Here is a 13,879-nt window from a genome sequence, read left to right as displayed (position 1 = left end):
AAGTGCTCTGCTGGCATATTCCATGATGCGCGCTAGTGCATCATGGAAAATATGCCTGCAGAGCTTTTGCAATACACAACGCCATGTTCACTGAATAATCGTTGTTAGTTTCTGCATTCTGTGATGTCAAGAATAAGGGCACGGGTGCATGTCTCCAGTGAAGAAAAACATGACAATAAAATCAATAGACCTGATTAATATATAATCCACTTTATCTCCAAGAAATCACATACAATATATGATATTTGCTTATTATCCACAGTTATCTGGATACAAACCGTCTTCAAATTTTTGTTTTGATGTTGTTGTGACGCGTCATAATGGCATTGTCATCGAAACTCTCTGAGAAAAATTATTAATTATAATATTATGAAAAAAAGAGAATGTCTTTATATCGATTTTAACTTGTTTTTTTTTTTATGTTTCTTAATTTCTTAAAATTCTTTTTAAGTGTTAAAATCATTCTTAAAAAGGAACACTATACTATTACAAAAATGTCACTGTGTATGCATGTTAAACACCCTAGCGTGAAGAGTTATCGTTCTTTGTACCTATATGCGTAGAAATGAACAAATAAATTAAAGATGTAGAGCTTTGTTTAATCTGTAGAAAGTTTTATTATACAATTAAACTTGTTGACTAAAATTATATATTTTTTAAAATTCAAATACACCTCAATCAGCATTTTAAATTTCTTTTTTTTCCCGGAGGATTTCCTTAAAAACTAAAATTTATTCCTCTTGCACATCATTTCATACATATACTTTTGAATGTGTTGTATAAGTAGAGTAGCTTGTACTGCGTCAGTGTAAGAAACGAACTGCACTTATAGCAGAAGTCCCGTTCATAGTGCTATGAACTCAACTGGGGGAGTGCAGCTTCATAGTAGAAGAAAACAGAGAGTATGCAAATAAAATTGGATAAATGTACATTTAGTTCATAAGAGTGAAAATATCTAGTTTTTCAATGTTACATTGTTACACTGTTTATTATTTGAGAAAAATTTCTCTTCAACACTTTTTTGGGAAAAAAGTGCATTGATAGTAATGGTTCGAATGCCAACAATTAAAAAAAACACAAATTATATGACTTGACTGAATTTGTGTTTAAGTTTGCTTTCAGTCCAGATAAAGTATTCTGAGAAGAAAACAATTCCTTCAATGTTAAATGAATACCGTAAATCTGGAAATTTTTACGTCAATTTATTTTTGCGAATCTGGGTCAAAAGTCTGTTGATTGATTTTTGCGTTTAAAATTTTTGCGAATTGTCATTTGAACTAAAATATAAAAAGCTCTTAAAATTTTCTTTTAAAACGTTTTAAGTTACGCATGTACATACAATAAATTACGAATAACATACAATATTAAACTACTCCAACGTTCAATAATCAGATAAAAATATTAGAAAAAGATAAATCATCCAAAATGTTTAAAGTTTTTCATAACATTTTCATAAATCACACATGTACATAATATATATATAACGATGTAATCTTTAAGTAATCTTTAGATAAAAACATTTTTGTTGTTGATTTATTTTTAAGAAAAATATTTTTGCGAATGCAATGCATGCGCAAATTTGCTAAAAATTTATCTACAGCAAAAATTTCCAGATTTACGGTAATTGAGAGAAAGAGTTCTTTTCATGTACTTTGCTGAAGGAAGAAGATTGCCTCCTTACATATTTGAATGCTCGTATTTTAATATATGATTTATATTTCAGATAAATGTACTAATAATTGTATCCTTAATACGTGTATTGTTTGCAACATCTACAATGATAAATTCATCACTTCATAAAAAGACTGTGTAAGTATTATTTTCATCTTTTAAATTTTGGTATAAGATACATTAACATTGATAACATTTAACAAATAACATTAATTCTAATCTGATGTAAAATTTTAACACATCAATTAATCTAGATACGTAAGAACCGCCGTTGTGATCTTATCTAAAAAAGATTTTTTTTTTCAAAACTTTCTTCATGAAAGAAGAAAACTTCCATGGCCCTCAACTCAAAACTTAGATATATCAACGACGTTTTATCAATTAAATAACAATAGTTACTTCCATTAACATGTCAACTGAATATAACCCAGGGAACTAGAAATAAAAGACAATACAGAGATTGCAACATATGTTTCATATTAGTATGATTTCCTGACTATAGACGATAATGGCCAACTAAGGATTAAACTGTACGGCAAGCGTGATGGTTTCAGCTTTTCCATCATAAAATTTCCTTATTTACATAGCAATATTTAAACATCACTGCATGCGGTGTTTGTCTCCAAACTGATTTGAAACGCAAGATCATGCTCTAAATACGATCAATTTTGAAATTGAGGAAAAGCAACTGACGAAAAGTTTTACAGTTCTTGAAACAACCCCGTGTAAAGTTCAGATTTTTGTAAATTCTACGGTCGTTAGAATGAATTTGTTTGTAAACGCAACCTATCGCTAGGTTGTATTTGTCTCACATATACATTTGTTAGGTCATTGTTTTTATACGAAATCTGACTATGGAGTTCTCCGCATACATTATCAATGCATAGGGCTCACTGTTGTTGTGATTGGTCGAAATGGGATGCTTACTCCTCCTGGGTACCTGATCCTACCTCTAGTGTTTCCAGGGGTCCATGTTTTTGCCGTCTTAATGATTTTCTTTGTTTACTCTATTTATGAAATTGATCACTATTCCTTATCTCCAACATTTACATTCTTACATGTATATTAAAATCATAACCTTAACCAAGAATGTAATTCACTGAATATTAGCATGAATATCAATATGATTTAACCTGTCCCCAGTACTACAAAATGTTAACAAATGAAAATGAAAGAATAAAACAATGGAGAAATAAATGCATTTTTTAATTACCATACAAATAGGACGGCACTGCGTTCTCTCGGTACACTTGTACCGGTATTAGGAGTCACCTGGATATTTGGAGTCCTCGCTGTAAACGAAAATGTAGAAGTTTTCCAGTTCATTTTCATCATCGCCAATTCTTTACAGGTATGTTATTTGAATATTAGTTGTAGTTGTATATTAATGAGAAAAAAGATAACTCTTTCTCAATATTTTCAATTTGTATGGCTCTGACTTTTTCATGTGCCTGTTTTCTGAGTTTTTCGATATTAATAAAGCAAGAAAAAATACAAATAGAAGCAAGTAATATATGACGGATTCGTTTTAATTATTTTAAACCGTAAACTCTATATTTCTATTTTAGGGCTTTTTCATATTTATCTCGCATGTAGTATTAAACAAGAAGGTGAGTTTTTCTCGCTTTTATTCCTTGTAATCTATTTTTCTTTTAAGGTTTCTGGTTTTGTATTTTTTTAATGGTGCTATTTATTCCTTGAATATCCACTGTTTTTATAGTATGGCCCCAATGTTAATTTTTCTTTAAAGTTATTTTTATTTTCATTATCATCATCATCATCTTTTTTTTTCTCTTTTAGCTCAAGTAAACAAAAGCTTTATATTGATTTTTTTGTTCTATACATTACAGTAGTCAGTCAATCATATTTTGTTCGTTATATTTTAACATTTTCAACTTCCTCTCAAGAAACAGGAAATCAATTTGATTTTAATTAAACCTGTCACGAACAATCTTTTGGTATTGCTAATGAAAATTTGTACAAGGCATGCCAAAGGGAGATGATAAAGAAATATTTGAAATTGGTGGAGTAATTAAAAATCTTTTTAAAAAGGGGGGTCAGAAGACTTAGGGGTGTTGGACTATAGAGGGGTCAAAATTTATAAAAGCTAGAATACATAGAAAAATTCTTAAAAATCTACTTCTCGGGAACAGAAGGACCGCATTTACCCACATTCATTTAGAAGCATTTGCATAAAATGAAGATGAAATGAAGATAAAGATTTGAGAAAAAAAAACATGGTCCTCCGGTTTAGAATGGGTTCTCAATAGTTGATGGAGGCTTGGCATGATATTTAAAAGATTTTAAAGTTTTCCTCCTAAGAACAGCAAGACCAACATATGATATATTAATTTACATGTACAGGACTAATAAAAGTTAAAACCTATATTTGCCTGGTTTGCTGGGGATGGCGTTGTCGAAAATGGAGCCACAATAGCAGGATTAATATTTTCAATTAGAATATGGAGGGATAAATCTTGAAACTTTTTCTCATGAACAACTGGAGCATGATTAGTCTATAGAAAATATCACTTCTGATATTTTCACTGTGCAAAATATCACTTGCGAAAATATCACATTTATTCAAGGAAAAGGTAACAGTATTTCACTGTGTATATTTAATAAATCACAATATTTTGCAAGCATCTGATTTACCTTTTTTCAACTTAAAGTCTCGGGGCCTGGTGCTTTAGAGATCAGGTATGTACGGGGAAAAAGTTCAAAACCTTAAAACGCAAAAGGACAACGCTTACACGTATATTAATGTACAAGCATTACAATTTACTGGGGATTCATATTTTTTCAAAGCATGACCCCCGGGTTAGGATTCCGTTTCAAAAAAAGTTCAAAGTTTTATATTTGAAGAAATATTCAAAAGAAAAGCAAGAAAATTACACTTAAACATTTTGATATGCAAATACTTCTTTGTTGCTCGGACCTTGTTGTTCGGATGAGACTTAAAGTGAGGATCAAATTTCATATACTGTATGGGAATAAGAAAACGTCTCCAGATCTGGAAGGTACAGGAAATGTGAATTCCAGTATGGTCCTTTGTGAGTTTCTGGACTAGGGTGTGGCGATAATATAAGGTTAAGCATTTATCAAGCGAAAATAGTTGGGAAAGATCTCTTAAATTCTTCCTATTGAAAGAAGAGCCATTTGTTCTGAACCTTTTTTATGTTTGTTTTGTTTGGTTTGTCTTACTCTGTTTTGTGTTTTGTTTACATGTATTCCTTTAGTTGTACAAATTTTATAATTTTTCTTAGTTTTTCGTGTTATTAAATATTGTTACTAAAATAAAAACTGGCTTGTTTAAGATTTATTTTATGTTCAAGGAATTTGGCTCAATTGATTCTGCTTGAAACTGTGTATATGAAATAATGTTTTTGGTGAATACTTAAGTAATAAATATTCTAATTCTATAATCAGTTGATCAAGGGTATACAGACTCAGTATCCCTCCCTAAGTGGGCTAAGTATGTTTACCGAGTCAAGCAAAAAGGAAACAACCTCTGTATCACGGACACAGTCATCTTCCTCTGATCGACCTATAGTGAAACCTAAAGTAAAGCTAGTTAAATTTTCGTAGTAGAAGTGTATACAAACATGCATTTTTTTTAAACACTAAGCAATTATTTGATGATTTATGATATGATCGAATTAAAGCTGTAACATCTTTTTCATCCTTATTTTGACATCTTTATTTAGGACCACTTTCTAACGTCATTTTTGTTCTCTTAGACAAGAGGAATACTATCGATTTTCGGAACATCGTCGGGCAAGAAGACACAAAAACCAAAACAAGTAATAAAGTCGGACTCATTATTGAATGAGAAAACCATTACAACTGACTACTCGTATATCTCTCCGCATGAAAAGGTAAAATTTTGTTCTCGTCTTATCCCCTTGTTCAGATGAATATAAAATTTGTTTTTATAATACTTTTAAAATTTCAGGTTTGCTTGATGTCGTCTGAGAATGCACTAAAAGAGAAGGAAACTAAATTTGAGTGAAACATTGGAGAACAGTGCCAATAATTATAAATTTCAAATAAGGAATCCGTAAGAACGCGTATTGGAAGAATATCTTAAGTTTACCTTATTTAAACTCATTTATTATACATGTACATTCCATTGAAATGTAAAACATTATGCTGTATATTTTTTGCTAGTGTATCCTAGAACATCGTAGTGAAAGGATAATAAGGAAGTTTTCAATAATAATGAAAAATTGATTGATTTTTTTTTTTTTTTTTTTTTTGGACTTTAAAAAAATGTATCATATAAAAGAGTACATGATCAGTTAACCTAGTTCCTTTTCAATATAGGATACCTGACACATTTCCCTACAATAATTGTTCAAAACAATGAAGTACGTATATATATTAATGCACGGAAATCACTGTTATTTACTTACCTTGGAAAAACACATGTATATCATGAATTCATTTAACTTATCTTAGTCTAATATAATATAAAGAATACTTTTTTAATTGAGTGATATGCTGTAAGATTTCGGTTCATTCTATTTGCAATCAAAGGCAGATAACTCTAAATAAATATAATTGCAAAAACAACTAGAAAGCCTGCCATTGCAAGCTAGAGCGTATGTCGCCACGAACTGGCTTTATTAGAAATGGTCTGAAAGTGTATCATTCTGTTTTTGTTGTTGTTATTTTTAAAGAAGCTTTTAAAAACACATGGTCCATTTGTTGGGATTGGACTACCGACCCTTGGATTGTGGAGGATTTGTTGTGCGGAGATAAAAGTTTTGAAAGACAAGATTGTGATTAATAAAAAATTTGATTTCCTCAAAAACCTCTTTTTTCTTTTATTTCTGATTGATGAAAATGAAATACATCAGAACACAGATGTTTATACATGTAACTAACACTATCATATCCGGAGAATTGGATTGTATATTGAAGGAATAATATCGCCAGTTTTTAGTCACTACTGATACCGGAAATAATTTAACTAATACAACTGGTTTATATTTGGAATAAGATGATTTACACACACGCAACAGAAAAAGCATCATGGCAGCGGAATATAAACTCATACAGTAGGGAAACTTGATTTACAAAAAGTAAATTTTATATCTCTGTTCATTTGTACAGAAATACGGCGATTAACTAAATGAGTCAAAGGGAAGCACATTTTCACAATTTATTATGGGTCTTTAGTAGGTTTAAAGTCGATCAGAGGTTGAGTTCGAGTTAAGAAAAAATATTTTATATTGTTGTCATTCTGGGTGAGGCGTGTGTAAGAGGAGGGTAGTAAAAATGTACAATAACTCTTTTGACTCTATATTTATTAGTTAACATAATTTTATTTGAAAATTGCATGTGAAAATAGAGCATTACTCAAGAAAAAAAAATTATCAGAGAAAAACGACACTTATCAAAAACATACTTGCTGCATACACTATAAGGAATGTCAAAAATTGTGGTTTTAATATATTTTATGATAGTTGTGCAAGTTCATTTCATTTCTTAAAATAAGGTAGCAGTGCTCAATAAATGTACAACTTGTATAATTATGTTATAAATAAAAAAAAGGCAGAAATATCGTTGTCTTATAGTTTCATAAAATATTTTCTGTTAATTGTATTTTAAAATACATTGCATCATGTCGTGAAATTGACATCACAAATCAAATGGAAATTTAAATTTCTGTTTCGAAATAGACATCTCATTTTTTCATCACTAAAATCAATACCCATTGGCTAAGCTTGGACAACCATCAACTCGTATCAGTCCTTCCAGTACTTTGATTAAAAGAAACTTCTGATGCCTTCTAATGGTCACGTGACCTCGACTTTTCTTAAATCATTTGTTCCTTACCTGGCGTCAGCGACAAACTTTGAAAAAATAAAATATCCCATGCACAACTAGGGTTGGTGATTTTTATTTCTGTAAAGTTTCATGATTATTTTGAAAGCCATCTACGAGAATGCACGAGTACAAAACTAAGGTGAACTAAAATACGACTTCGTTTCGGTGGCTGAAGCGATGGACCTGCTCCAATTTTTTTGCGGAAAACAATTTGATCTAGTAGAAGGGATAAACCTTTTAAGTTTCCAAAAGATTGCTTGCGTAGTTACTGAGAAAAATAGAAATTAAAGAATTTTCACTTTTCTTCCGTTTCCATGGCAACGGTAGGAATTTAGAAAAATTTGAATATTGACTGCACACCTAGAGTTTCTAATTATAATTTCTGCAAAGTTTCATCAAGATTTTCCAAGCCACCTCTGAGAACATTGTGAGCATAATCCCTTTTTTCTGTTTTGTTTCTGTGGTAACTGTGTGCGGCCAATTCCAGGTTTTTTTAAAAATAGAAATCACTTTGACACAATGCAAGGAATCATCCATTAAAGTTTCAAAATGATTAGAACTCCTCAGTGAGGAGTGTTTAAAGATCCCTTAAAACTGATCATAATTTACATGTATAACCAAGATGAAAGTTTATATTTTAATTCAATTTGTAAATAAGATCTTTGTGAAACAAGGATCGATTAGTTCGTTGAATTGCTTGTTAAAGGTGCTTGGACACAGATTTGAAGTAAATATTTTCTCAAATTTTCTGTATAATTTCATGACTTATATGTTGCTATAGCATTTCATACTAAAATATAATGAAAATCTTATTTCGTCTGGAAGTTATTAAAACTTTAAATTTCTGGACGCGTTGGATTGACACATCCTTGCGCTTTCACATATTTTAGTTTTATTCTTAATACTTAAGAAAAGTGGCAATTTTGTTGTGCATTAATGAAAAATTCAGAATAGAAATGTTCGAAAGCAAAACCCACTCACAGTTTTGTAAGTCTGTGCTCAGTGGTGTGTGCAGAGTAACAATTGAACACATCCGGTGAATCGTAAACATTAACAATAACAGAGCTCATCGCCCGCGTGGCGCAGTGGTTAGAGCGTTCGCTCTAGAGTCGCGGAGTAAGGAGTTTAATCCTTACGTCGAGGGTTCGAATCCCACTGTGGGACGTGAAGACCGGTCGCAGTAAGTGCTGTCACAAAAAAATCCCTCACTGCTCAATGGCCGTAAGTGCCGAGTATAGGGAAAAAAAATTGCAGCTCTCCACCGGCAAGTGGTGGCGTCTCCATATGATAGAAAAATTCTCGAGAGGGACGTTAAACATCAAACAATCAATCAATCAATAACAGAGCTCGTGTCCTGTTTACAAAAACAGTTTACGTTTCACGGGTGTGTTCAATTTGTTAAACTCTGTACATATCACAGAGCACGGACTGACAATACTGGTGAGTTGGTTTTGCTTTCGTACATTTCTACTCTGAATTTTCTGGATTATAGATAAAATATTTTTCATTAATACATAACAAAATCCCTTCTTTTCTTAAATATTAAGGATAAAGTTAAAATTTGTGTAAGTGCAAAGATGTTTTAATCAAACTCGTCCCGGAATTCGTAGTTTCAATAATTTCCAGATAAAATAAGTTTCAATTATATTTTCGTGTGAAATGCTATTGGAATATATAAGTCGTGATGTTATACGAAAATTTGAGAAAATAGTCAGTTCAAATCTGTGTCTAATTAAGCACCTTTAATAGGTTTTTAATCAAAAAAGGAAAATGAAAAAGAATTTCAATATACCTTCTTTTTGTAGTTTAGTCATTGCCATTTCGAAACCGTCTCTCTTCCACTTTACAGTTCAGTACACTGTGACAATGTTCAAACTGGTAAGGTTATGTGCGTTAATCTATTAAAATAGTGTTTCCTAGAAAATGGTTTCTTTTTACATCTTGTAAACGGTATCAAAATATACTTTTAAAAGACATGTACAGGTATTATACACATCTTTATCATTACTTATGAGATATTTAAATGAGGGCTTAAGAGCTTTGAGTTTGCAATTTTCCATCAACTACCGTACATGTACCATCTACCGTAATGTTTATTCTTAGAATAGAGTTACTTTCAAGGTTTTATCTCTATATTTCATCATTCTACACAAAACAAAACAGAGATCTCATTTTTTTGGAAACTAAGACGTAAAATTATGTAAAATGTAGTATTAATTAAAATTAATATTTTTAAGATGTACTTAGCCAGTTACAGATATATCATTAATCATTTTATTGTTACAGAAATATTTATTGTATGTACCTCTATAATAAAATCCTTAGATAACCTCAGCAAGAAGTGACGATACAATGTAAAGCTTTTAGCTTTCAATGAGACAGTCACACAGTTGCTGTATTATTATCAATGTACTGACCATAAATACAATGATGCCCATTGAAGTGTCAAAATTTTCTATTTGAGTGAAATGCCTTGAGCTTTCTTTTGAACGTTAGTTGTTACATAATAATACGCCTATTTCTTCAAAAAAGAAAATGTCTTTCCATAGTTTTTCAACAAAAAACGAACATTGATTATTTATATAATGAATAACAATACCAAAATTTACATGCATATTGGTAGGAAAATACTCTCGAAAGTATATCTATCTGTTAATTAAACTACAAAGACAATAAACCAATATAGATTACATATTGCAGGGGCGATTTGGTGGGGGAACGTCCATCTGTTCTGACACGTACTGGCTCACAAAAATATGGGTTAACGAACAGTATCCAAGCTCAAAGTCCATATAAACATTCGTGATCAGAGCAAACATGGACCTCCAAAAACATCAGGGACGGGATCATGTGCCATGGAGGAATGGGCATTCCCTGCAGATTGGTCACATTCGCTGCGTGCTCCTTGTCAGATCGGGAAAAACAAAAAATCCGTAGACAATTCATTGTGTACATTATGGCATAACAACTGCGTCTAGTATATAACACGTTAGTCAGCATTTGACTTAATGATAGGTTGTATTTGCTGACAAGGTCATTGTATCGAACATAGAACTTCGAAAATGACTTCAAACGAGACTGTTGATATCATTGTTTCATCAACTTGTTTGTCAATAGCTTGCTTTTGATACCTTAACATTTCGTTTAAAAGGGGGGGGGGGGGCATGGTTTTCTTGCGACATGAAAAAATTGGTTAATTGTTCATTAGAAAAACTAATGTGATGAGAAAAAAATCTCAAATGCTTGTATGAATGATTAACATCGTTGCATGAATTTACTTGCTTGTGGAGATTTATTATTTACTTCCACTCAAGTGTCGACTTGATATATCGAGGTGAACCTGAAATAAAAGGTGCCACAGAATCTTACATATGTATTTCATATTTGGAAATTTTACTAGAAAAAGACACTAATGTAACCAAACAACAAAATTTTATGGTAAACTTGATAACTTTTCTATCGTAAACTCCCCTTACTTATGTAGCAATATTATACAATTATGGACTCTTTCGATGTTGAATATGGTTTGTTATTCACTAGAAAAATATCAATATTGACCGAGGCGAAGCCATATTCACCATCGAAAGAGTCCATAATTATTCTATTATATAGTCAGGATTTAATGAATAAGACATTGAAGGCCACCTGACGATTTCATTTTCATTAACGAACTTCTGTCGTAGAAAAATAAAAAAAAAATGTCCAGATTACAAACTATAACCTCCGTGTTTTCCTTTTTGCTCTACGTAAGACATCGAAATGTTGAGAAAATAATCCTGCGATAGACTTGCGAAACAATTTTTCCTGCCCATATATTCAGCTAGCCCCGACCGTTGCAACCATTGTTTTCAACGTTGTTTGGGGTATTGATTGTGACGTCACAATGCCACTGCACGTGCACTGACCCCCCGGTGAATACGGCTTCAAATCCGGTGAATATGTAGTGTTATGAACTGTTTGCGTTTGTATAGATTATATAGGGACTATTTATAGACTATATAATAAACCCTTTTATTACATTTTCAACAGTGAAATACTGTGCTTTATTTATTGAATAACAGTGATACTCTCTCCCAGTCTGAAAGGATACTAAAGTTATCTCTCAGTGTGAAAGGATATCAATTAGTAAAAAATAATTCTGGCCTGTCATAAGATAAAGATCTTCATAGAGATTAAACAACTCATTTCTTCCCAAATATGGTGCTAAAATCCATGTTACAATGTTTTCAGTCTCAGAATTGCTAAGCTATGACATCTCAACGGCTCAACTATGACGTAACAGCCTATATATAATAGCCTCAGATTCAATGAATCTGAATGCAGAACAGATATATACATGTATTGGCTGAATACTCGATATATGTAGACATAATCTTCATGTTTTAGTATCAATATGTAAGAGCAGAATGTGTCCTAATTTTTGACCTTGTCCTGTACTTGAAGAGTTATCCCCCTTTGCTCTTAATCAATAAAAATTTATTCTAAAAAAATCTATCTGGTAAAAATTTAGTTTTCAATCGCTTTTCTATTCCTAATAATTAAATACATCTTTCCACCACAGCATTTTTTGATATTCTTAGTATTTAAATTTTTATTTTCAAAAATTTGCTTGTCCCCATGGACATCAATGCAATCTTCATTAATTAATTATTGCTTAGGTAATTATATTTTTGAAAATTTCTCTTGGTAAATCCTTTACTACTCTAAAATGCTTTGAATTAATACCAGAGTATTTAATACAGGATGGATATTTTAGGTTAGATAATTAGGTCCTAATAAGGGTCGGATACCTTAAGAAAAGACAGAGACAAAGGCCTGGAAAATCAAAAGAAAATGTAATAAACAGAAAATTCAATGATTTGTAGTTGGATATGGAATTTATTTCAGTTGTGAGACAGGATTGTTTTTAATATTTTCACTCGTGGTTCTCGTGAAAATATCAAAAACCCTGTTTCAGTCGTGAAAAAAATTCCATATCCAACTACAAAACATTGAATATCTCCTATATCACCTGCATATATAGTTTATGTCTCCCAGTTGATTCGATGCGCAAGAGCACGCTCTACGTACGAACAATTTCTAAAATGAGACAAACTTCTGACAAACAAGTAAATGAAACAAGGATATCAGAAGTATCGTTTTAAGTCAACATTTTGCAAATTCTATTGTCGATACAATGACTTTGTCAGCATATACAATCTAATAATAAGTCGAATGACTGACGTTTCTCATACAAGTTGTTGACCACTATTTACACACTGAATTGTCTACGAATTCTCCCGTTTTCCCAATCAGGACAAGGAGAAACAGCGGGTTTGGCAGGTCGACAGAGGATGTTTACTCCTCCATGGCACCTGATCCCACCTCTGATGTTTTTGGAGGTTCGTGTTTGCTCTGCTCCTAATTTGTATAGTTTCAATGGATTTTTAAGCTTGATTACTGTTGTTAGCTTTTCTCCCAGTTTGTATTGTTTAAATGGACTTTGAGCTTATCGCCATATTTTATTTTATCTCCGTATATCATTTAAACAACTCATATGAACATCATTCAATAAAAATTTTTGTACTTATTTCAAATACCACGCTGAAATTCTATCATCGATTTTTTTCCTAATGAATTTCTCTCTAAGTTCCTTTAATGCCTAATATTTTGTATAACGATTAGAAGTATCCCTGAAATACTTTGTAAACGCATTGCCTGAATAGGCATACACCTGCAGAGAAGTAAATGTTACAAGAATGAGATTTTTGTTCCGATAAACGGTTGCTCTTTTATATATCGATGAATTAGTTAAAATAATTATAAAATAACACTGTGATTTTTATATATATATATAATAATGATAAATATTGTTATATAGTGCATTCAGATGCAATTAATTGATTTTTTTTCAAACGAATTTCACTGGGTAAAATAACATCTTTTTATGTAAATTTAATGCTTCAAAACTGACATCATAACAAAACCATAATAAAATTGCATAATGTTTAACTTGGAATTAGATAATCCTTTTTATTTGACGATTGAATCAGGAAAGAATAAAATATAACAGGTTTATATGAATTTAATTATTCTCAAGGCCTTCAAGCATGTAACTCCCTCCATCCCAACTAGAACAATATTTTCGTGGAGAGTCAAGATTAAGATCGAAATTAATATAAGATCGAAAGTTTTAAATTTGATTTTTTTTTTTTTTTTATCAAAACCTATTAATAATTTGACATTCTTTAGTCTGTTCATTTAAGAATTAAAATACATACACCCGATTTTAAGTACCAAATTTATCTTGTCAGATACGTGTATATGTGTTCATAGTAACTTTAACTTCATGATCAGTGCACGTACTGCTTTTCTTTTTATTTTGCCTAGTATT

At 31.3% G+C, this 13,879-nt stretch overlaps 1 protein-coding gene across 1 annotated transcript in view; it reads left to right on the top strand.

The window, feature by feature from the left end:
• LOC133189872 (adhesion G protein-coupled receptor L2-like) overlaps positions 1–6,453 on the top strand; it is a 77,028-nt gene extending 70,575 nt beyond the window's left edge. The window contains exons 27-32 of the mRNA XM_061325269.1: positions 1,724–1,809; positions 2,896–3,022; positions 3,240–3,281; positions 5,101–5,235; positions 5,412–5,549; positions 5,627–6,453. Of these exons, the coding sequence (XP_061181253.1) occupies positions 1,724–1,809; positions 2,896–3,022; positions 3,240–3,281; positions 5,101–5,235; positions 5,412–5,549; positions 5,627–5,683 (585 nt within the window). The 3' untranslated portion in view covers positions 5,684–6,453. The remainder of the gene's footprint in view (positions 1–1,723; positions 1,810–2,895; positions 3,023–3,239; positions 3,282–5,100; positions 5,236–5,411; positions 5,550–5,626) is intronic.
• The last annotated feature ends 7,426 nt before the right edge of the window (positions 6,454–13,879 follow it).

The sequence above is a fragment of the Saccostrea echinata genome, unplaced genomic scaffold (assembly GCF_033153115.1).
Source record: "Saccostrea echinata isolate AGI-Se365-2 ecotype Australia unplaced genomic scaffold, CSIRO_AGI_Sech_v1 ptg000020l, whole genome shotgun sequence".
Taxonomy (NCBI): domain Eukaryota; kingdom Metazoa; phylum Mollusca; class Bivalvia; order Ostreida; family Ostreidae; genus Saccostrea; species Saccostrea echinata.
Note: the sequence above shows the minus strand (reverse complement) of the source record. Positions and strands in the feature narration are given on the sequence as shown.